Below are 26421 nucleotides of genomic sequence, written 5' to 3' on the forward strand. Positions count from 1 at the left end.
AAATACTCAAGAGGCATATATTCTTTATCCTCTGCAAAGAATATTGATATTATTGCATCTTACTGAGCTATTCAGTTGTGAAACTTTTCTTTGTGTATTATGTACAGTATGTCTGTATTACAGCATACTACCCCCAGGTGGCCAAGCCACGCACACTGGAAGAATTTCAATGGGCATTGAAGCATTATTTAGATTGCATTTAATTCTGTTATTACTGGTCGATATGTTTATATGTATGTTAGTACAGTATTGTTGAGTGCTATTTTTCATCTTAAAAAATACGTTAACATTTTTAATGGTGTTTTTTGTGAATGGATGCATGGTATTTCAATTCATTTCGATGAGGACAGATGGTTTGAAATAGAAGTTTTTTAAGATACAAGAGTGGTGTATTTTCTCTTCCTCTGTATTATATTATATCCTCTGTGTTATATTACTATGACACGGCGAATCAAGTTTGGCATCATACTGTGCGTTCTACCTTTATTGTTCAGGCAATGCAGGAGGCAATCCAATACGTGACATTATTAGATCAGGAGCAATTTCCTGACCCAATCCGATTAGGAGCATATTGACCCTGTGCTGCTTTAGAATTATGTTGTTACTGTGTTATTACCGTGATTTACATGAGCTGGAAGTACTACATGAGCCAGGAAGTACTATTTTTAACAATACAAATAACTTTTCAATCAGTTACAATTGCATTATGTGATTTCTCATTCAGTTCTGTGTCGTGTGAATCCATTAGAATACGTATTAATTGAAAAAAAAAAAAAACTGTGCTAAACATGTCAACAGGTTTCGGAAAACATAATTTGACAAGCGGGCTCATGATTGTGGGTAACGCTGTTTTGAGGCCATCCTGTAATCAAGCAAGCAAAGAGACATGCAGTGCGAGCGTGTGTCCCTCAGCAGTGTGAGGTAGACAACAGACAGACAGAGCTTCAAGGGAAGCATGCAGTGAAGAGAGACAAACACAGTCAGTCTATCAACCCACAGCTGGCAGTGAAGCTGCCGGCTCTCATTCATCCTTTGAACCCAGCCTTGGTGCGAACACACCGACAAATCATGGAAATCTGCGTGTGTGCTTGAGACAAAGAGAGGGAGCAAGAGAGCAGATAAACATAACTGACTGCACCTTTTAAAGTCCTCCAGCAAAGTAACTCTTCGAATACAAATCCTGATACTTGTTCACCTTGGCTTTTTGCTCGTACAGTGTATGTCATTTGTAATGTACGTACAGTTTATGCAAAATGCACCTTATGAACAGAAGTATTGGGACACAAAACATCCTGTGGAAGCTTCAATGGTTTGTTAAATTAAATGCTTTTTGCTTGACTTAATCATACAAGAATCCAGTATCATCATTACTCGCACACTATAAAAATATACACTACAATATGACAATATACAATATGAGAGCCAATACAGGATATGCATCAAAATGTGCTTTTTGACACCACATGCTTTGCAGTGGTGTAGAACTGCACTTTATCATTGTGAGAGATTTCTCATATTTTGCCCTTTTGAAATTTGCTCAATTGGCGTTTGACATGTTTGTTCAGTTATATTACTTTTCAAGATGGTTATGAAAAAAAATCTATGGCATGTGTCTTATGAACATATAGTAGTGTAATATGTCCACTCTGCTGACCTGGCTAACAAAATTGATCGTGAACAGCAACAACAAACACTCAATATCACCAAGTGATTGAAAATGCTAGCAGACTCCGATCAATGTACTCTTTCTATGCGTATTTGAAAAAGCAATCAGTCATATATAGATACATACACACACACATATATATGGAGAAACATTTACAAATTTCATTATACGTTTAAAAGTTAATGATAATAACATCCTCATCCTATATATACTGTAGCTACATGAGAGTGACAACAAAATAAAAACATTTCAACACGGCTAGAAATAGTATCTTTTTTAAATGAGTACCTCGCCAGCAATGTCAATGAGAAATTAGTATTCATAGCTTTGCAAAAGCTATTCCTGCAATTGCAGTTGGTGAGTGTATTTTATTTTTTTTTTTAACTGTGAAGAAGCCAGCTGGTTTGTCAGCTTGGAATACAATTTGAATGGAGTTTATGAATTGTATGGCAAAAAAAGTCAACTCATTTTTTGTGAATTTTGGTAACAAGTATTCTTGAGTGGTAACAGCGTGCTTTCACCAGGGGCTATTCAAATTCCCCTTAGCACACCAGCCTTGAGTCCTCCAAGTCCTTCTAGCGTTGCATTTGGCTCCAGAATACCACAGGAACCAAAGAAGGCTCACATGACTGACTCCATTTTCTCTCTTTGGTGCCATGGTAACTGTGATAGAGAAAGTTCAGCTCAGTTTTGTGTGAGAGCTGAAATAAAGGAAAAAACCCAATAGTGATCTCCTAATGGAAGGCTTCCTGAAGTAACATTCAAGATTCAGAGATTGCAAATGCTCAGGACATTGTGAAGAAATCCCAAACATGATATGGACAATAATCCTCTTACAAAAGGCTGTAGTTCTTTGCCGGGGGGAACAATACGCAGTTCTCTGCTCAATTGAGCTGCATACTAATAGGGTGATTATGAGGTCTAATTATCAGATAGCACTTGTCAAGGGGAAGCTGTGCAGTTTGCCCCCAGGACAATATGCAAAACAGAGACAACTGTTGTTCTACTCAAAAGACACTCAGGACTCTCCATCATACGGTAGCCGAGAGAAGACCACTTCATGAAAAGTAGACATTACACTCCTACAATATAGAGTAAATACACAGAATTTGCTCTTTAGAATGAGCCACATTGAAGTCATTGCCACATACCGGTATTATAAATACCCGTACATGTTGAGTGGTAGATGAAATATGTATATTCTCTGAGGCGGCACATAGCAGCTGGATGAGAGAGGACTTTACCGGAAGGATATACACTTGCGCAACTCGTCTCTCTCAGAACAATGAAGGGGAATAAGGGTGATTCCAGGATAGGAGTGGATGGGTTATAAGAGGTGCTCCGATTTCCGCATAAAAACGAATCAAATGCTTCTTTTAGCTGTAGCTTCCGGAGGGTGCTCCTCCATATTGCCAATCTTAAACACTGTTAATAATTCAACATTTAATATAGATAGAGAGAGGCAATCTGGGAGAGAACAACAGCAGTGAATTATTGATTTGTCTCACTAATCTTGTCCTCGGATAAGAGGACAGTGACAATGGAAAATAGGGATACTCCGTATTTTTCTTGGCCCTTGGGACTCCTCAATTAATTTAGGGAATTTTATTGCTGCTATCTTTGGAAATTGCTTAAATATGCACTCAGGCAAAACTGGAGCCTACAGCCAGACCCGGCCAACATTTCTTCCTCTTTCTATTTTCGCTCCTCATTGATGTGATGTATTGTATGGCTGGGGAAGGAGAGCCCCTTGAGGCTTTTGTCTCCTGCCCTCCAATTACCACCAATCTCACCCTGCTTCGTTCCCCCACGTCTGTCATCATTAGATATCTACTACCACTAACTGCACCAAACTCTACCATCACAATCATCTCTCAGGTAGAAAGAATGAAATACAGGACATGCACCAAATACACCAGGTAAACTCAACATAACGCATTGGCTATTGTGGTAGTAGTCTACATTGGCGTAGACGCATATTGCATCATACTAACTACAAAGATGTTTAGAATATTTTTGACACTTTCATGTAGCTAAATAAGGTTGTCTAAATATTAGAAATGCCTCTCAGTATGATTCTGTGCTGTTGTCATCACCGCAATAATTTGTTTCCGGTGAGATCCGGTACATCAGACTGATTTGGCGCAGGGTGAAAAAAGATATGTGAAGTCATGTGTTCCATAGGATTGGTACATTTTCACAGCATTTTCCTGTGTGTCGGCCAATGTGAAGAAGGTTCTGGCAGCCTCCCAGGAATGCCGCAGTCAAGGACGCCATCAATGACAAATAGATCCTCTGATTCGCAGGAGAGAAATAAGGGAATTGATCGGTCGGACTCATTTCAAGAGCTAAAATCAGAGTGGCAGCACAGTGTGGCAATTTTAATGATGTAATTATGTGTTTTCTCATTTTCCACCACATTTATAATAAAGCGTGAACAGCAGAGGACACAATGTCATGACTTCATTTCATTGGTTGGCTCTAATTGCAGATCCCAAAACAGCAGAAATATCTTAGCATATGGCTCCACTGTCATCACCTATAGTTCACAATCACACCCACGCCTTTAGTAGCACACAGCATGTCAGCTTGCGTGTGCACCTACAGTGTGAAAAGACAGACAAAAACAAAAAACGGAGCATTGAGAAGGTTTTGTGCTTTTATTTATTGTTATAATTATGGTTGTTATTATAAGTATTATAATTAAAATAATAATAATTATTATTATTATCATTATTGGTTGGGAGTGATTTTAAAGGGAATTTCCAAAAAGTTAAGCGCCATACTAAGTTTGAACTAATGGTCTGTGTGCATGTCAAACCCCAGCAGCAAATTATTTTAAATATATATCAGAAAATCTGAAAAATAATATCTTAAGTTCAGATCACTCAGCCCTATTTATTAGTACAACTTCAAATTATGGGATCCAAAGAAAACCACAACCTGAGTCTATCCAATCATTTCTGCAGAGGATTTTTTTTTTTTTAAACCCCTGAACTCCATGACTTTAGAATTTACTGATCCCAACCGTACCATGGTGTGAACTGAACTGCCAAGTAGAAATGTGGCTGCAGGGTGCAGTCACACATGGCAATCTGTGTCGTGCTTGAGTCCACTTGACACCTTAAGTCTGAAACATTTGGCTTGTGTATGATGAATTGATGGAAAACCGAAAAGGAACGAATGCAGTGTGACAATCTAGTGGGAAAAGGAGAAAGAGGGAGAATCTGGGCCAAGAGGTCGGCCAAGAGCATCACGGTTCAAAAGGCCTTGCTTGAGTATTCCCTTGGTGTTTATGGACCAAAGAATCTGTTATAACCTTTACAAACATTCACTTCTCGCCTAAAAGGGCATCTAAAATCCACTGACACACATACGGGAAACGACCCTTCAGTGGGCTATGTTGATTCTGGGAGGTCACTGGATGTAGACCATGGAGTCAGATTGATGGCTTAGACGCAACAGAACCTGGTTCAACTACTGGCTGACAGCCAAATATCTTTATTAAGCTCAATGAAAAACAATAAATTGGCTCATCGAAGAGGTTGATATCATACTTGGAGAGGTTTCGAATGCTAAACAAACATACCCGAGAGAGTTCTACAGCTGAATGTTAAACAGAACAGATCTTACATTCACGTGCCATCCATCCTTCATTTTGTAGCAATCTCGGGTTGTTGTGCACCTGGCAAACAGCCAGTTTAGAGGATTTATACTTTTAGTGTATTCAACCTTTCCAGGATTTTTTTCATTTGAGCCACGGCTTGTCGATGGAGAAAACAAGTGTTTGTCTCGAGCATTAGGGTTAATCTTTGACGAGATCAACAGTCTGTCCTTATCTGGCATAAGGTGAAATGCTCATAAGTAGGCGAGGAGGTTATGCTATTAACCAAGGCTGAGATGCAAATGTACACAAGGCCTAATAGTCATACACTTCGGCCTTCAGTCTTTATAACCTTACGGGAACCCACATAAAAAGATGAAATGTATGATCTTGACCTCTGTCTTTAACCCCGTTCCAATATTATCTCTAACCACATCAACACCGTCATTGTGTGATACCACATCTGCCCTTCACTGAGTCTTTTTACTTCACTTTGTGAACCTTGCTTTTCTCCCAGTGAATCTTTCGCCGAATCCTGACAAATGCCTTCATTTTTAAAACACCAGACTAACATCACCTTACAAAGTCTCTACTCTGCCCTTAAGGTTGAAGCCAACATGAATCTCCAACCGCCCCTCACCCGATCTACTCGCTTCTCCTCCTCCATTTCATTCAGGCGAGATCTAATTCACTGATGAATAATGGATTGCTGGATGGATGGATATAAGGCTGTGAAGGTTCCCTTCCCTTCTCAAGCAGGATGGCTGTAGTGCTAATGCAGGGCAACATGCATTGGAGATGAGCCCAGGGACCTCCCACTCACTCTGTCTGTCTGTCTGATGCCCGAAGCATCTCTCTCCCACTCTTCTCTATTGGTCTATGCCTTTCTTTGCCTGAATGGTCATTGACACGCTACGAGAATCATTTAGGATTTCTTTCCGTTGTTTTTGTTCCATTTCTTGCTTCGTGTTGTCCATAATTGTCACATCAGACAGAAACAAGTTGACTGCCGGACAGCTTTTTGACCAATTACCTATCACCCTTTCATCGTTCATTACCTCCATTCGATTAGTTCCTGACCTTGGAAGAGCAATCCCAGGTTTCCATTGACCCTGACCCTCTCATGCCCGCCTCCTCTCTAATACCCCTAGAAGCCTCATCAAAGAGACAGCTGCATCAAAAAAGGCCCCTCACCCTTCTGTGCTGCTTTGTTGGATCTACCATGGCACCTAAACCTGGTGTAGTACAGTTGAAGCCACCCAACAAAAGACAATAAAGCTTAATATACAGTGAGAATACAGTAGCATTGAGGCTCATCACATTCAACTCGGTCCATTATTCCAAACATTTTATTGTACAATGGCACCGGGATGTTGAGGAAATGCACCAAAGCCAACAATTAGCAATGGGAAGTAAGAATCGCATCAATAATGCAGCCTGATGTGTGATGCTGGCTGCTCTGAAACTGTCTTGCTGAGCACGCCTATCTGTCTGCTTGATTGGCAATCTGTGTCCAGCTATCTCACAAACGTCCGACTGTCCACCTGGCAACAAATGTCTGCCTTTATGACACAGGGTTGAAAAAAAATCTATTGGTCATCTATAAGACAAAAACACTCCAAGCGATGTGCCAAATGCAGGAATATGTGTTCTATTTTACATGGGGAGGTGAGGTTAGCCTGAAAGAGTGCCACTGCGACAGTAATAACCGATATTGCATCAGATATGCCTTCAGAATACCAATCAGGCTTAAACTAGCTTCTCATCCTTTTGATCAACAACAGGAGACACAATGGCAGGCGAGCAACAACAGAGGAGCTCAATAACAGGCAGGTTGGAAGGTACGAGAACATTGGAAAACACACACTTTCAAATATTGATTAGGGCATGATAATTGTACTTTAAAAATTCATTATTTTTCCAGTTATCAGTCTCCCATCCTGTTGGATTGCAATGGTCACAAAAACGGCAGCTAGAAATGAGCACTGACATACTGCAAAAAGTATGTTAATACTTCGCAACCTCAGGGGATGCATCACAGCAGTCTTATCTCTCATCTTGCACAATACAAATAAGACACCTCATTATCAACTTCTCAATGAATTAGTGGAATATTTCCCAAATATTTTGACCCAAGGCACCTTTTTTGACATCACAAAAAAATCATACATCACACCACCAAATGAAAATATCATCATCATATAATATCCTCTTACCCCCAAAAATTATCATCCGAATGAATGGACAAGGTATGTTATGGCTGAAAACAGGGGACCGATGGCATATTTTGTGCTATACTTCATGAATGTGAATGTCCAAACTAAACCCTAATTTAGGGTTGTGAAAAACAGCAACATAAGAGAACATAAATTTACAGTACCGGTAAATATCATCAATTTTTACTCACAACAATAAAGCAAAATAATATAGCCATATAAGCATCCTATTTTTACCCATGGCTCCACTCTTTTATAGCATTATTGATTTGACTGCATAAACCATGAAAAGCCCTGAAGGAATATTGTTGACAGAAGAGCCACAAGAGAGCAGTGAAAAGACAGCGAGGTTCGCAACTCCTATTTTTAACTTACCCCACTCACTGCAATTTGGTTTTTGCTTGGCCTGACTCATTCACTCTCTGAGACTCAAAGGCTTATCATTCATGTGGCTACCCATCCCTTTCACAGACAACGTGTATGTGTGCAAGCCCATATCATCGCATACCATGATATGGGAAGGCGTCTGTAGAGAAGCGCATTGAATGAGTGATGAGAGCGACTGGTCAGGGCCGGGGCCCGGCCGGGTGTCTTAAAAGAATAGTAAATGCTTCATAAATAGAAGAATTTATGTGATGTGCAGCAAATGTACTCGCACGTAGATTCCAGTTAAAGACGGGTTTTAATTATGCAGCGCTATTGCTCTCGGCTCGGAAATAGTCAGCGAAGCTAATTGAATTAGACTGAGGTATAACTCACCGTAACGGTTTCCAACAGGAGAAACCAGAAATCCAACCAGCTGTTCCTGCCTTTATATGGCTTGCCACAGAACATGTGGGACAGCGGTGTATTAATTCCAGCTGCACAACAACCAATAAAGGGACAAGGCCAACATAATCTTAATGAGGGGCGAGAGGGTCAAACGGCAGATTATAGACGTGGTGATGTGCAAGTGTTTGTCTGTGTCTGCTTGCAACAAGCTCGCTTAATTACTGCACATTCTCTGAGTGATTAGTGTGCTTCAAGAGGAGGAGAACATTTGATCTTGCACAAACACAAATAAGGCCAAACGTGAAATTATGTGAGACGTTATCGTAGCTCCAGAGACATTCGTGTACCTCATGAGGCCTCAGTTTCACCAAGCATCCAAAGGGTTCATTCTGCTCAACTCATTCACTGCCATTGACGTATTTATTTGCCTTTTCACAGTCCAACCATTCAATCCCAGGAACGTATTTATATTCTTTCAATTTTTTTCAAACGTTAGGGTAAAAGAGGGTCTGAAAATATCTGGCAGTGAATGAGTTAACTACTACATACTTTAAAGTTGCCTGTAGAGTTATTACAGCGTAAAAGGCTTTGTTAAGGCAACAATTTGACCAGTGTCCCAAAAATCAGTCCATCGTAGAGGTTCTATTGTATAATAAAACTTACTTAAATTGTATTTGTCTATTTCATCTGATTACTACTTGCTACTGGCCAATATCATTCTTTTCAAATACAATTTGCTCTTATTGAACTTTAACCATGTTTGACAAATTGTGTCTAGCTTATAAAAGCAGAAAATGTTGGCACAATATTTGATCATGTTTGTCTTCAGGAACAATATTGTCTTCAAGAACAATATCTCAGCCACGGAAAAATGTGCTTAGTTCAATTCAATAACTACTCTGGCGGGATCTACTGCTGGCTCATTACACAACTTCTCTATTTACAGTACAAACACCAAAAGATACATCCCAAATCTTCCACAGTAAGTATTGTTGATACCTCAGCATGTGTATTCTTTGCAAGTGCAAACATTCAGACTTGGGGGGAGGATTAAAACATCGTCAATAAGACTGCATGAGAGACAGGGTGTGATACTCTACTGACTGATTGATCCTGCCTGAGTTCAGAACAGCCACACAGAACTCTTCATCATGTGACAAACTTAAAGAGTGAAAGCTTTGACCCATAATCGCAGCGCCAACCTGAGATTGGAAGCCATCTATTGTACCTGCTGAGCTACACGGGCACAATCGAATGAGATTCAAAACAATTGCGCTTTCAGAAGTAAATGAACAATGTGTTTATTGTTGTGGTTGAATGGAAAAACAAAGACAATATTAAAAAATATCAGAAAATATATTTTAAAAATGGAAAAAAAATCTGCAAACATGCTGAGCCCCAACTATACCTCATTTTGAGAGGTTTACCTAGTATAAGTATGCCGCTCTTAGTTAAACAAGGATGTAGTGCTGGGCGATTCTGTAAAAAAATATTATGATTATTTTTGACTGATTTTGAACTCCCGATTAATATAGCTTGTGTTCCGACAACGTATGTGTGTGAATATTCATTATTGGATGGAAAATCACTCCCGAAAGTCGATGCTAATTTCCCATTAGCATGTTAATGGAATTTTACATTGGCTTTTGGCATTAGCACTGGCAATGTTTTGAAAACAAAACATGTCTTGTATTTAAATATACGATGTGTGCAATTATTTTTGTTGTGTGTTTAGTTTACAGTAAACTCCCAACAAGGGTGTCATTAAACATCTTAAGCACGCTTAGGGACGGCAGAATCACACAAGTCAACTCATCGAAGAAACACAGTGCATTCAGGCTACTTCAACAACGTTGAGAACGTGCAAACACATTGTGCCATTTGGCAAAATTGAAATCAAGATTATATTTCCATTAATTTCCCAGCCCTACAATGAAGGCAAATATTAGGAGTACCGGTAGTTCTTGATGTGATGCAGTGGGGAACTCTCATTTATCCTGGCAGACTCATGGAAACAAGCTGGCGAACATTCAGATGTAATCCGAAACTACCTAAACAGTTAATGGCCTCGCCAGCTGCTTTAAAATAAAGACAGCACTAATGTGTGAAGTGTTGAAGCTCACAGACACAAACAGACAACCCCGCCACAGTCATTCATTGTGTAACATCACCTCCTTCACAATAACATCTCATTTACATGATGCTCAGCTGGAACTGCACGCTAGGAGGCACACAGACACAGCAGTAAACTCTCTGATGTGAAACTAAAGAATGTTATGTACTCAAAAATCCATCCATCCAATTCTTTGCAACGCTTATCTAAAATGCTTTGCATTCTGTCAGTCCAGTGGCAAATATTAATTACAGCCATTTTATCACTCACAAGCATGGCAGTTTTTGCACTCTATTGTGACATGCCTACTTACATGACACGAAGGTTTGCCGGGCGTTATCTTGAGACACCTTTTGTCGACTGCACCGATTATACAACGAGTTCAACTTACTTTTCAATTCAAATAAATATACAGAGGTGATTTGGGAAGCCTTGGGTTGTTAGAGCCTGCACCATGTTAGAGGCAATTGGCACTATTTTTAGCAGATCTAAGGAGGTTATTTTGGGGGTCCCCAAACTGTCCCAGAACAGGGTGCACTCAGCACAGAAATATGTGTGTGTGCATGATTTGTTTACTAGAGGGAATCCTCTTACCTTCTGTAGACGGGGCTTGGTCCTGGGCTGCATACAGCATATCCTTGAATGCCTAATGATGAAAAGAAATAAAAACTCAGATCTTCAACTGTCTGCAAACACTGATTCAAGCAACATAACACAAGAGTTTATACTCATGCACTGTAAGTCGACGGTATAAAAATGCATCGGACAAATATATAGTAAAGCCAGTGTGCAAGCATGTTTTTTCTTGAATGAAGTGGTAATAAGAGCCACAAGTCTAAAAGATGATGCACTAATTATAATAATTTTTCTTAATAAGTCACAGTGTCCCATCACTGGTGAGTTATTTTTAGAACAGACCCTCGGCTACTTATGTTATCCTTGGGGCTAAATAGTACCCGCTGGCACAATTTTTAAAAAAGAAAATGCAGACAATGTCCGAGTCTCTGCCACTCATGAAAACTAGTTTAGCTAAAACTCAGGTATAGCTGCATCGCTTGGTGTGCAGCAAAGTCCACAAAGGGCATTGCAGCTGAGTGCAAAACTTGTCATGCACAAGTTACATTGCACATTTGAAGCAGCACCACAAAAAGATTGTCGCCTGCCACCGTGGGGACCCCGCTCCAAGTAAGGCTGGGTGATTTTGGAAACAATAATAATTAGGATTATTTTGAATGATACTGAAATCACGCTAAATAAACACGATTATTCACTCATTTAAAAACGGAGTATTTATTCAACTACCAAAACTTCACTTTAAATATAATTTGAAAGAACAAGAAGAACATACATTATTAACAAAGTAAAATGGAGAAATAAATACCAGCTCTTCCTGCTATGCTTGGCATGGCCTCTTAGGGGCAATGTGGTACATTGCATGCATGGAGTACACACTTAAATTAAAAAGAGTAGAAGTTGCAATTGAGCTTAATTAATATAACTTTTTTTCACATATTAGGAAGAACATATAGCTTTGATGATTGTTATGTTACCTGTCTGTATGTAATGTATGTTTGGGTGTGAATATTCATTATTTGAAGGAATATCACACCCACAACCCAATGCTAATTTTCTATTAGCCTTTCAATGGGATTTTAAATTGACTGCAAGTATTAGCACTGGCAATTTTTTATAAAACTATTCATGTCTTGTGAGGCAGAATAACATTCGTCACAATTTGCAGTAGATCAGTAGAACACCATACCGGTGGAGGCAGCATCATGTGCCCACATAGTTTTTATATGATTTACCTTGGGTGTATTTTTTTTTTTCATCACAACAACCTGGCAACAGGGGTGTGTTAACTTTTACATCCACTCCAAGCGTGGAATAGACACAGAGAGTTGACTATTCGCAACAAACTTGAACCACGAAGACAATCCATTGAAAACAAATTGTTTGGACTTTTGAAAAAAAAATTGTATAGGGCTCAAAACTCCAATGTCCAAAGTTGTCAAGTTCATATTTTTTCATAAATTTATACTAATGTCAGTAAGCACATGGGTATTTTTTTTTCTTTTTTTTTTTTTATTGACCAATATAAAGTGATGAAAATGCCATGCTCTCTCATTGACGATGCAATGTGTCTCAACAAAACATTCCGTTTTTTTGTTTTTGTTTCCTAAATAGTGACGCTTTTGTAAATGCAAGTTTTCCCTCTGACACCAGCATTATGTTATGTTATGTGATGTGCTGATATCTTACCAAATGTAATAATCTTACAGCAGACTTGGCAAACACTGACACTAAACATTAGAGGGATCAGCTGCTGCAAATGAATGCAGTGCTTTTCCTGCAGGAAGACTGATTGCCAAAGATAATGGATGAATGAAAGTTGATATAATTGATGGTGACTCGTTTCAACAGATCAGTGGCAATCAGAGGACTGCGACTGGATCATGTTTCTTATTAATAATGGGGATGTGTCTGCAGCTAAATCATCCCAGCAGGCTGAAAAATGTCTTCATGTCAAAATTGATAGGTTAATCAACGACATCGATGTTCAAATTAATCAACAACTATTTTAATAATCGAGTAATCGTTTGGAGCCTTCGCTTAACTCAATTATCCAAATCCTCAAATTTCAGCCTCTCAGTAGTAATTATTCTCTGATGTATGTAGTCTTTCATAAAATCAGGATGATTATCTTTTGTTTTTAATCAAAATAAGGCATTTGCAATCATCTGCTTTTACTTTGGAAAACAATGACCGAAAAACCGAATCAGTTTCAAAAAGGTTGGTGAGTACAACATCAATCCCTCTCATGTGATATTGCTTAATTGTTGCTTTTTTGTTTTTTTCATCACTACGAAATAAACAACAATAATGTTAATAAACAGTAATCTGGGGAAAATGGTTTTGTAATACACTTTAATGCAAAATACAATTTTATCTGATCTTTCCAATAATAATAAGCAATTTTAAAAATATTCAATAGTGACAGCCCTAATGAAAACGTCAGAAGTTATCGGAGCGCTCACGAGTGCAGGTGCTGCTTTTGACGTCAAGAGAGCAGCGTGAGTCACTGAGTGTGGACGTTGACGTCGTGTGTTAGTGGCAGCTTGGATTGCTGCCCCTAAAGTTCCGCTGTGAACCACATGAACAACTCACCAATGAATCTTAGCCCACTCCCAATACTAATTGGAGGAAAATAGATACAGTATTCAAATCCGGTCAGGTGTTCATTAAGAAGCAAGCATTGCCATGGTGATGGCATTGATAGGAAATAGGAAGGGGTTATGGGGGTTAGCCCTTTGGGGAATTGGGATAAACCCGCAAGCTTGCCAGTAATCAGTGTTGAAACCTGTAGACAATAACTAATCCAAGCCTAATGGGGCCATGGCTCTAAATGACTGTGCATTAATGTAATGCATACTTACCGGTACTTGCACATGCTTGTGCAAGTGCTAAACACTACAGTCTCTCGTCGATGGAATATCATAGATTTCTATTAATCCTCTCCTCCTCGGCAATATGTTGAGTGGCCAACAAATGTATTTTAGCGGTGAATGGTACAATAAACCCACTTGGAGATTTGAGGTCATGCTTGAGGAGATGAGACTGTTTGCCCGAAGAGTTCTACAGCTCAAAAAGACTCATTCAAGTGATTCTGAGCCCGAGAGGATCCCCGCGAAGAAGTCAGGGAGGATGGTGAAAGAGGAGGAGGAGGAGGAGGAGGAGGAGGATACAGGGCAGGTCTGGGACCAGATGTCCTCCCAGTGGGGGGAGGAACGACTAGGTGAGGATGGAAGGAGGGAGGGTGCGAAGGGGGAAGGTTCTCAGCAGTTGCCTTGCCAATGCCTGTTGTCTACATCATGCTCGCATTGTTCCGACATGCTGATAAATCACACTCGCGCAAAGTAAGAAGAAGGATGTACTCTTTAGACGCAATTCACACAACATCTGTAGTGGACAAAACTTCATCACTACAGTGCACAAAGTGAAATCACACAAGCACTTGCTTGAAATTCAAATATCATCACTCTGCCGGTTCGACTTGTAAATGGGAGCCTTCACATCCACTTTACTCCTCCTCATCATCGCCATTATGGAAGGGCACATGAATGATTAGACTGCACAGGTAAATGCATAAGTGGCCTCACTCGCCCACGCGCACTCACACACATACAGTACACAAATATATAAGGTCTGTTAGAAACAACATCAGACACTATAGATGAGAATTTGACTAAAATTCCTGAATTGAGTCCAGGTAAAGTTAACAAACAATTGATGGAATGTTTTTTTTTAATGAATACATTTTATGTATACATTTTGATGGTGGAAGAACAAAAAAAAGTCTTTTTAAAGTAATTTCCAGAGCAAACAGTGCACTCCATTTTGCTTCATTTGCGTGAACGACACTGAATTCCACATAACTGACCTCATTTTCTCACTGATCAATTGATTGATTATTACGCTGATCAATAATTATAACTCACACAATTATAACTTGGCTTACGATGTCTTGTGGTGTGTTGTTGCTAAATATGTACAGTGATGCCTTGACTAACGTCTTTAATTCATTCCATGACCACACTCAAAACACTTCAACTCAGTTTTTCCCATTGAAATGAACTGAAAACGCTGTTAATCCATTCCAGCCCTATATGGTGCTGCTTCAGGTGTGTCTACCTTGGCCACCAGGGTGGCAATATATAGACATACAGACGCAAATAAAGAAGAGTTTCACAAATAAGTGACTCAGTCAGCTGCAGTAATGGCAGTAATTTTTCCTAGAGGATAAACAATGTATGCCTCTGAATACTGTTACATTTTCTGTCTACATGTGTTGCTGCACCGTTTACATTCAAATAGCCGTTGCTTCAAGGGTTATATCACTGCAACACAGATGCTATTCATTATACCATCTATGGCATTATGCTAGAAATAAGCGCATGAACTTTCCTATGGCAATTCAAAACAAAGCAAAAAAATCATCAAAGCAACACTCACATCTTGAAAAATTTGCGAACTGGGGCACTTCAAAGTCAAGGTACAACTGTATGATTTTTGTTCCTAATGAGGTGTCAAATGAATGGATTTCTGAAAATTCCAGTCACCGTTCTGGATTACAGCCTACAACTGAAGGTTATTGACTTTATATCTGCATCTCTGTTGCACCAGAGTGGCCTTTGCGTGCACACCCTCAATTACATACCTAACAAGTTTTTAGCATATATGTTCAAACCTAAAATCCCAAAGGATAGACATCACACCTAATTAGGCCATCACTCAATCGACTTGTCAATGCCTTTGTGTTCGGATGCAGTGGCGTGCGTACTAAAACTGGGATATTTCCTGGATCAGCCGCTTTGCTGCAGCCCTCCTATCTGCGACACCATGGTTTGTCTGAATAGACACAATGGTGAGGAGGCGATTGAAAACTGGGTCGGAGGTTAATTAATCCAACTGGCACACAAAGGAAGACATAAAACTGACTTTAAATCAGTCCATGTCAATGCAGAAGGACGCTTTTACACAAAGTGCTGAATCTGCAGATGATTTAAATGCAGGAACTAGAGTCATGGTTAAAATGACTTGTGTTGCTGGAATAATGAGTCACTGCACAGGTCACTGCAAACATGTGGAATGCAAGGCATGGGGACAATGACACAGTTTGAGCAATATGTGGGAATTGGGGGCCATAGATATATACTGTCTATATTTTTTACATTGTTTATTTCATGCATGGAAGCTGTTTGAATGCTTATGCAGCCTATTAGGACGAATATGGATTGAGGTGATGCAGGTCATGCCTCACTGCCCTGCCCACATTCTTATACAGTATTAGGAACCTATAGATATACCCAATCTATGGCTCAATCTAAACGGCAGTGACTTTTCTACATAACTCAACAACATCTTATCACGCTCAACATGATGATTCCAGCCAGAATAGATACGCACATAATTCGGAGTCCTAATTACGTACCATAGATGGATCATCGATCTTATGCTTATATTACATTTATAAACATAATTTGTAACAAGAAATATGAAGGATGTATTGCGCATGGCTTAATTGAGTAGCAATTCCAAATGAAAAAAAGTATGAATCTGTCCATCGCCATCATTCTCATGTGAGTGACAAGATGGAGGGCGGAGGTGTAAAATGGCTGTATGACCATACATTTGTCCCTTGATTCATTAGAGAGAGAGCCCACATAAGAATCGTACATACTATAGCCACGGTAATATAGTTGATCTTTTTTTTTTATCCCATTGTGTTCAACACATATAAAGTATCACACATTTTCACACCTGTCGAAGTGTCGCCAAGACCGATCCACATGTAGACGCTGATACAACTATTCGCTGTTAACAATTATGCAACTCAATGACAGGGTGGTGTTTCCAAAATAAAACAAGTATAAAAAGGCTTTTCCTGTAGGCCACTAAGGCAGGCAGAGGTGAGCAGGGTCTTTGTCTATAATTCATAGAGTTAAATGGAATGGTGCTGTCACGGCACATTTGCTCTTAGCAGAGGCGGTAAGATGCAAGGGGCACAAATTGAAATACTTCTTAATCAAAATACAACACACAACAAAGACCATGTGTGCAAATGGAAGAGACTCACAGCAAACAGACAGAAGCTTTAGAGTCATTGAAACACCCTTTGAATAAGTCCGGATCCATCAATTGCTCAGTACAAACAAAGGGAAGAGGGTGTGTGGAATTTAAAAAAAAAATCCACCATTTCTAATAAAAAAATTTGAGTTCAGGGAAAAAAAAAGTATAAATGACTATTAGACTAAAACAAAAGATTCATGGAGAATAGAAGAAAATAAATTATATCTACAGTTTTTTTTTTTTTTTTTAGAAATCACTAAAAGCTGAATAATTGATAAATTATTCATAGTGCACAGTGCAAGCCTATGAATCATTTATCCATTGATTGTTAATTGATTGTGGTTAATTCAACTGTTAATTTTGAGTGTTATTAAATGAATGAATGTTGTAAACCAACAGTAATAAAGGTAAATGATAAGTCAATTACCCTTCTATTAAGAAGGGGCATCTCTCCATCTTACAGAAAAAAATACTTTTTTTTGTTGACAACTGCCTCTTAAACAAAACAGACACAAATATTGTGTTTTGGGAGCCCAAGTCATCTCTGTCAAAAAAAAATCAACGTTACCTCATATTGAAGGTACTGTTTTCTCCACTCTGGAGTGATGTGGGACGAAAGGTGCTCGGCGAATTTCATAGTTGCAGGAACGAAGATTCCACGAAGTGATATTAAATCCGAGCCCGGCTCTTCTTTTCCTCCGCCTCGACGCCACTTTTATGCCCGTCAACTTGCTGGCTCAACATGCGGCGGGCACGTCAGCCCGAGGCGGCCCGCTTCACTCCACTTCTGCTCACCGTGCCGGTCCCGTCCCGTCCCACATGCTACTAAACTACTGTACGATTGCTACCGGTCTCACCCGGGAAGATTCGCGTTCAGTTCGGCAGGAGTTGTGCCAAACGGCTTGCGAGAGTGCGTCTCGGTGACTTTGCTCCGTCCCTCGGCGAATGTGTGTGTTTGTGGGCTAGTGTGCGGTCCGCCATCAGTGACGTGTTTGCGTCACAGAGCACGAGCTGTCAGCTGCCACTGTTTGGGACCTCTCGCGGCTACTTCCGTCTGTTGCATCTTATTCATTAACACAAGTTGTTGTCTTTTGACAACATTTACGTGTATTACATCAACTTGTCTGACATCGTTTAGTAGATTTGTTTATTATTACATGATTCTTGGAGTGCTGTACTGTACTGTAATTCCTTGGAGTCTGACTTCCGGTTTTATGGCCAGAGAGCCGTTAGCCGAGTTTGTCATTCACGGTCTGTTGGGCGTGGTTAAAAATGCAAGTTTTTTTTAATTGGCCAATTGGGCAGTTATGCTAGAACCCTATGAATTCTGCCTAGCAACATATGGCTAGAAACATTAACAACCAATACAAAAACGTTTGGATTTTTTCCCCATAAGACAGGGGTCACCATCATTATTGAAACTGAGAGCGACCTCTCAGGTACTGATAAACGTGAAGGAATATTTGAAATAACAAATTTGCAAAAATTTTAATCAGAAATACAAGTAAACTTTTCTAGATTATTTTTTTGTGCTGATTTGGAATCTGCGCTTGTTTTTTTCTCTAGCACATCAGAAAATAATAATAATAATAATAATAATAATAATAATAATATTTGATATAGGAATACATTTAGTAATATTTATGAATTAAGGGTTAGGTTCAGCAACAGGTGTAATTTTGCTATGAGCTAATATGAATTACAACGCATTGTCAAATCTATATTGAGTGAGCTTTTATCAGTCAAACTTGAAAACAAAAAATAAAAAACATCTCAAAAACCTGATGTGGTAGGAAAAAAAATAATACATTTTTGAAATTAGCATCAAATACATTTAGGGATACATAAAGACATCTCTGATTAAAATTTGCTGTTGACCAGTGTCTCTATCTAATGATGTTCAGCAGTGTGAAGACACCAATCATGTCAATGATTTCTCACAATAATGATCAATAACGATTAAACAAGGTAGGAAACAAATTAATATAATTATATGGCCATTTAATTCTAAAAATATCTCCAAGTTATTACATTTTTAAATGATCCCTTCTACACCATTCCTAGGAAATCACCATGTCCCATCACTGGTCAGCTGTTTTAGAACAGACCCCCCAGCCCATTTGGCCTTTGGGGGTGCCTTGGTGCCCATGTGCACCATGTTGATGACTGGTGCCTGAGGGAAGTGTTTCCCAACACATACTAAGTCAAAATACTCCTTTTACTTAAGAAAAATCAGACAACACACCACAAAGCAAAAATATTGAAACAATCTCGCCTTAAGTCACAAATTAACTTTCTGCTTGAAATCTGGGCCCTTTTAACCGAACACAAATCTGATTTAAGCCATGACTTAAAGCGGAAGTCAACCCAAACTTATTTTTTTTCAAGAATATGTTCCCAGCAGGCCCACTAGTTGAAACACGACATTCGGATTGATTTGCGTTTGTGGAATATAAGTTAAGCAGCAAAATGCACTCGTTTTTAGCCATCTGTGGGGTGGTCATTTTGTCTTGTGTCAATTGAAAATGACACCACAACTGCTCACAGCGACCAATCACGGCTGACCTGTTTTCTGAATCTGAGCCGTGATTTGTCGTTGTGAGTAGTTGTGATGTCATTTTCAATCGACACAAGACAAACTGACCGCCCACACAGATGGCTAAAAACGAGTGTATTAACACTTATTCCACAAATGCAATATTTATCAGAATGCCGTGTTTCAAATAGCGGGCCTGCTGGGAACCTAATCTTGAAAAAAACATGTTTGGGTAGACTTCCGCTTTAAAAGTTATTCTGTTGTTTGAATGGCAAGAAGTGAATAAATAGGTTTATTGTACCTTTTTGTCATTTGATGGAGGAGCACTTAATAGTTTTGCCTGTCACAGTACGTCACTGGGATACCTATAGGAACATCAGATGAACAGATATATTTGTAATTAATATATAATAACTTTCAGAGATATTAAGTGAAATCATATTATTTCCTTATCATTATTATTATTATTATTATTATTATTATTATTATTATTATTATTATTATTATTATTATTATTATTATTATTACTGTATAAACAGGGTGGGGTAGGGGATCAGGTTTGGAGATACTGGATTCACTTGGATTATTTTGTGTTATCATTGCTCATTTGTAATACATTGAAATATTGTAAAAAACAGAAGTATTGCCGTTACCATATAGTGACTACGGTATTTCGAAATACCGTAGTCACTATGGTAATGATGACTTTACTCTCTACTTTTGCAAAAGTCTATTTTTAACTTTCTGTCACAATATCAACAGCAAGTGTTGTTCATACAACACAAAACCACACAAAACTATGTTCTTTTGATCATCCCAATGAATTTCTGCATTCCTCACCACAACTTTGTTACGGTGAATTGGAAATAATTACGTATAAACAGCTACATAGTGCTAGCTTGCTTACGTCCAATTGTTTTTGAATGGTAACGAGTTCAAAACATTTGTTGTCGTAGCTGAAGGGACAGGTCATCATTGAAACAATTGCGGCATCTGGCGGATATTTTGCGTCCGTGCACATCCATGTTTCCTGGGTTGTGGTCAGCACGGCTGACAAGGTTTCATAATCATGTGTTTTTGTAAGCTGATATAAAGAAAACGTGAATATGTATACGGCATTTATCTTTTTATTGTCGAAGAGATAACACTCTTGTCGTGAAATAACAACAGCGTCAAAGAAGGCGGAACCTTTCTTAGCAGTATGTGTTTAAGTCGCTGCCATTAGTTTACGTACCAATAACGGACCAAACGCGGAAACAAATCCGACTGTCAACATTCTTAATTCTAATACTTTCTAGACGAGACAGCGGTTCCTACGTTTAATAAACATCAATCGGATCGCTACCTTGTGTTATCATTGCACAATTTCCCTACGATTCGAAGCCACGCGTCGTCGGTAACAGTCTGCTGTCACCAAGAAAAACAATGGCATCTAGGTCGCCTTCATCCTCTCCGGACACTGCGACTGGTTCAGGTACCGACCCGGCTCGGCCAGATACTGGGGAGCCCCTCGGTGGAGCGGGTTCGGATTCTGACTCAGACTTGGGTTTGAGTAAATTTGACTACGGTGCTATGGAGGCTGGAGACCGCCTGGAGGGTGATGAACTGGTACAGGAGTTCGAGTCTGCTGCCGACCGTGTTGGAGGTCTGGTCCAAACGGCCAGCAGAGACCAGCTACTGTATCTCTATGCACGGTACAAGCAGGTGAGTACTGGCTTCCGTGGTCTGTAAAGTCACCAGTCACTAGTATGAGTTATTATCGCTCATTATTCAGTGCGCAGGTGAATAATATAATTGTTGTTTTAGGTGAAAGTGGGAAAATGCAATACACAAAAGCCAGGTTTCTTCGACTTCGAAGGACAGAGAAAATGGTAAGTATGGAGCTTCCCTCTCCCACCATCCCTCAATCCTCTTTCTTGCTCAACTACACACTTGGTTATGGTTCTGTTCGTTTGTCCTACAACCACTGTCCCTTAATTTCCTGCTCCTGTGGAATTGTGTTAGTACCGGGTATTCATCCATTCATTCATTCATTTAGATTTGGGAGTGTGTCCCTCAAAAAGTCACTGATTTGACCGAGCAGTTTGTTGGTGTCTGACAAATTACCCCTCATCATATTAGAGGGAACACAACTTCACAATAACGTTTCAAAACACATTGAGTAGCTAATATTAGCACTTCGTGAGCTATAATTTTAACTTACGAATCATAATGATCAATGAATACAATGTGAATTTTTCATTTTCAGGCAAGCCTGGAAGCAGCTTGGGGACATGGAGCCGGAGCAGGCAATGCAAGAATACATTTCCTGTGTCAATGCGTTAGACCCTGAAGGCAGCAGGAGGGTAATAATAGTCATTACTAATCAAATGTCAAACTCTGTGATTGCAAACCAAAATCCATGTTTGTTGTTCCAATTTAGGGTATAGGGTCAATCAGGAAAAAATATTTGAAATTATTTCTTTCTTTCAAATGTCTTTTTATCAATTTTCGAAAACCACAATGACAAAAACCACAATGATTCACATATAATCATCCGTTTTTGTTTCTTTAACGAAACAAACCCCCAAATCCCCAGACAGCAAACTCTCACACGTGTACACACACACAGCCCTACACCCCCCCCCCACTCACATAATAGATTGTACATACAATACTCATATAAAGTAAAGGTAAAATGCAACAATACAACACAATCCTAAAACGATCCATTACCAATATACTAACCAGTATTAAAAAAAAAAGAGCAAGTTTCTACTCATAGACAACAGTGGTAGGTTTCTCGAAGAAAATCAGCGCCAAGCCTTGTAAAATCCATGTCCAGTCCCTCAGTCCGTGAACCTTATTTTTTCCAAGTCCATACATTGTATCCTCGAGTAACGGGAGACAATTAGCTTTGAATAGGTTATTGAATGTTTAAGTGACACATATGCCAAGATATACAAATTGCTCATTCACTCTCTTAAGTGGAAAGCCACCATAATTGAGTTTAAATGCCTTATCATTAATCAGAAACAGTTCACTTTTGTCTAGATTTATTTTATAAACAGACAATTTTCCAAAACCATCCAAGGCTCGCAGTACTGCAGGTAAAAAAAAAAAAAGTGGGTCGGACACATACAACAGTAGATCATCTGCATAGAGCGAGACTCGATGTTCAAAACCACCCCTGCGAATGCCCTGAATCTCCCTGCTGTTACGAATCGAGATCGCAAGTGGTTCGATTGTTAAGGTAAATAGTAGGGGGCTTAATTGAAATCATTTCAAACGAACTAAAAAAATATAATAAATTGTCATTACTTCAATGCCTGACCACATCAACATAAATCACTTTCAAATCTTACCAAATGGGACACTATTTAGATTAAAACGAAACAAAACTTAAAACATGGTGTTAAATGAAATATAGGTGAGTTAAGTCAACTTCACGAATTGTAAAGAGTGACATACACACAGTCACTGATGGTGTGTGTAGGTAGTGGCACACTTGCCTGACAGTGCAGGGGGTTCGGGGGTTTGGTTCCCACTCAGGGCCGGTGTGAGTGTGAACAGTTATCTGGATCTCTATGTACCCTGTATTTGACTGATAACCAGTCCGGGATGTCGTCCACCTTTTTCCAGAAGTCACTTGTGTCGCACCCCGCAACCCTAAACAGGATAAGCAAAAACAGTATATACATAGGTGGGTGTTCAATACAGTACCGTATGACTGATTTATTTTTATATATCTAATGCAGTGCAGTGTTCCTGCCAGTAGAGGTCAGTCTCACTGCATCAACTTTTAACTTTGACTTGTGAAAAAAAATAGGTACGCTCTAGTATAATTTTAATCAGTTGTTGTTTTAAATGGTGAATAATGCAAGAAGTTGTCATAGACCGTGTCTGATTGTAGTGTGACACAACCGAGACCGTCGTTGATGCCCTTGTGTCAGGAGAGTTTGTGTTGCCACAGCGAGGCAGTCTCTCGGGGGCAACTGCAGACTTCTTACAATAACAACAATAACATTGCGCTGTGAGCTTCTCATTGGAACACTGCTCATGTCGAAATGTGTGAGGAGGAAAATGATAAGATGCTAAAAAGCCTTACTGTCAGCTGCACAGTAAAGTACCCGACAGAGAACCCTTTTCTACAAAATGACCCACAGGACAGGGCAGAAGAATACATTACTAAAAAGAAACATGAAAATGTGAAGAATAAAAATAAACATTTTATATATCTTAAAATTCTTGCAAACTGTGCATGCATTTCACAACATTTATTTTTCATATGGTCCCTGTCCTGTGAAAAACACGTATGTCCTATTTTGGAAAAACAAAACATTTTTCACGTTAATGCCATGTCTGTAATGCGGAAACACTATTCACCTACATATTAAGAAAATTGAAAAAATGGACATGTGTATTTCACAGGACAGCGACAATACGGAATGTTAGAGTGGATAAAACTCATCGAAACTATGTAAAAACTTGATCACTGCCTTTTTCAGAATCAGAATCATTCAGTCATCATGAAAATGTAGCAGAATATTTCAAGTCTAGGGTCTTATTATAAGTGGCCAAACATTTGCACACATACCAGTACGACATTTTCAGACCCCCTTTTACCCTAACATTTGAAAAATTTGAAAAAAATATAAATAAATTCCTGGGACTGAATGGCTGGACTGTGAAAAATAAGTAAATTTGTCAATGGCAGTGAATGAGTTAATTGGAAACCCTAAATTGTTTCGAGGTGTGAATGTGACTGCTGTTTTTTATACAGTGTATACATCTATACTATATGTGCCTTGCGATTGGTTGGCGACCAGTTTAGGGTGTAGGCCTACCTGACCACTCGCCCTAAATCAACTGGGATTGCCTCCAGCTCACCCGCAACCTTAATGAGGAGAAGTCCAACAGAAAATGGACGGATAATATAACAATATAAGATTTGGATTAAGAGCTTGCTGTATGTATTTTGGTGAATATTAGCAAAGGGAGTGCACACAAGGATGACCTTGTGAAAATAAGCAAAAATAATAGGATTTTGTGTGCCTTAAAAGGCCTTCGTGACTGTGTGCACAGTGTTTGTTTATCACTGTTTCTCCTTTGTTCCCTACATGTACAATACCTGTCCTCTTCCCGTTAATGTTGCCCCGCCCTCCTCTTTGACCCTCCACTCATTGTTTGCTCTTCTTCCTTACTTATGTCACTTTGACGTAACACTCGTGCACACGACCATGCTTGATACATTCTTTTCTCTTGGGAGGGGAGCTAGGGGGAATAATTGCTGACTGTGCCTCATTGCCACACAATGCCAGCGAGGCAGTCGAGAGCGCTGCCTGCCATAGCCCAAACCTGAAAAGAAGCTGATTGTATTACCGCGGCCTGGCCATTATTTTGGATGCGCCGTTAAATAAATAGTGTATAGACAGAAAAACAGGGCCGAAAAGAATAGCCAGGATTCGACCTTTGTTCCTGCTGCAATTGTTGAGGAGATACTGGTTTTATATTAGATTATACAGCAGGGAAGCAGGGACGGCGCATCAGCGAATATTCTGTTTCACAAGTGGATTAGTTTGTCCCAAAAGTGCACGCACCATTCTTTCACTTGTCGTGTTTCTCCCCCACTTTTTCCATTTTTATGAAATCAGATTTGTGTGGGCTTCTTTGTAAGTCAAGTTTAGTCACTGAAGAATAGGCTTTGGTCGGAAGGAAAAACAAATTTAATGAGGAATTCCATTAAAAAGACAATGCAGTTGGACGCAGACCTGCTCAAGGCCAAACTAGTACCCACCTCATACATATGCCTGAATTTTATTAGGATGCATGCAATATTTACCGCTACATTTATTCACATCCAAACCAAAACATAATCGGTTCTTGTCAGGTCCATATGCCACCCCCACAAAATTTTGCAGAAGTGTTGGAAAGCAAGCCTCCTCTCACAAATCATGAAACAGGAACTTAACTCATTCACTGCCGTTGACACAATTATTTGTCTTTTCACAGTCTGGTCATTCAATCCCAGGAACATATTTGTATTTTTTTTCAAATTTTTTCAAATGTTAGGGTCTGAACATTTCTGGCAGTGAATGAGTTAAAAAATCAACCCATTTTACCTTTAACCTATCCGAGATTAGATTAGGGTCTTTAAATCTTGCCTGAAATCCTCTTGTACCCCCCAGAGGAGGAACAGCTCACACTTTGAAAATCGGTAACACTTACCTAGTGGCACAACATTAACAGTGTTGCGGCAAGACGCATAGCATTTGTACAGGTATATTGCTTCCATGGTTATTTATTATGTTTAATGTTACATCTGAAACCATATTGCATTTTCCTATTTTTTCTGCATCAAAAGCACAAAAGGTTATAAATGATGTTTGTGGACAGTTTTGTATACCCTTGCTAATACATCAATGCTGAGCCTGATCTTTTGTCTTGAAGCAGTACCAGAGCAAGGACTATGGCACGCTTAGGATTTTCCATTTTCAAGCAGTGCAACATTGTGATTCCTACGTTTCATTTATGTGAACTAACGTGCGCGTCATCTGCGTGTGACAGGAAAGCCGAGGAGCAGAGAGGAGAACGGGCTTCGGAGGCGCAGCGGTCAGCTCTTTGTACCAAGAGGAGACGATCAGGTATCAGAGTTATGAATATTGTACACAAAAAGCCTGTCAAATATATTATAACGCTTCCTGAAAGCCTCTGTTCTTGGACAAAAGAATGTAAAAAGTCAGGAGGATTGTGGAGTTGGCTGATCCCACAGCACTCACATCACCTTGGTCCTAGGCTTTGCTCTGTTTGATTACATTCAACAGAGCGTAACATACACTCCTGATTTATGTTAATGAGATATTTTCTCCCATTTCCTCGTGGCTGGCAGACTTACTCAAGCTTAAA

At 39.4% G+C, this 26421-nt stretch overlaps 2 protein-coding genes across 2 annotated transcripts in view; one reads left to right on the plus strand and one right to left on the minus strand.

The window, feature by feature from the left end:
- Positions 1-18178, minus strand: part of xpr1a (xenotropic and polytropic retrovirus receptor 1a) — a 61751-nt gene extending 43573 nt beyond the window's left edge. Inside the window, exons 1-2 of the mRNA XM_086046736.1 lie at positions 17569-18178; positions 10965-11016 (exon numbers count right to left, since the gene is read on the minus strand). Of these exons, the coding sequence (XP_085902862.1) occupies positions 10965-11016; positions 17569-17637 (121 nt within the window). The 5' untranslated portion in view covers positions 17638-18178. The remainder of the gene's footprint in view (positions 1-10964; positions 11017-17568) is intronic.
- Positions 18179-20589: 2411 nt separating this feature from the next.
- The window catches only part of acbd6 (acyl-CoA binding domain containing 6), a 29606-nt gene continuing 23774 nt past the window's right edge, over positions 20590-26421 (plus strand). The window contains exons 1-4 of the mRNA XM_086047332.1: positions 20590-21240; positions 21343-21407; positions 21785-21881; positions 26083-26159. Coding sequence (XP_085903458.1) covers positions 20962-21240; positions 21343-21407; positions 21785-21881; positions 26083-26159 — 518 coding nt within the window. The 5' untranslated portion in view covers positions 20590-20961. The remainder of the gene's footprint in view (positions 21241-21342; positions 21408-21784; positions 21882-26082; positions 26160-26421) is intronic.

Source organism: Filicampus tigris, chromosome 12, assembly GCF_054856515.1.
Source record: "Filicampus tigris isolate MCC_2025a chromosome 12, RoL_Ftig_1.0, whole genome shotgun sequence".
NCBI lineage: Eukaryota > Metazoa > Chordata > Actinopteri > Syngnathiformes > Syngnathidae > Filicampus > Filicampus tigris.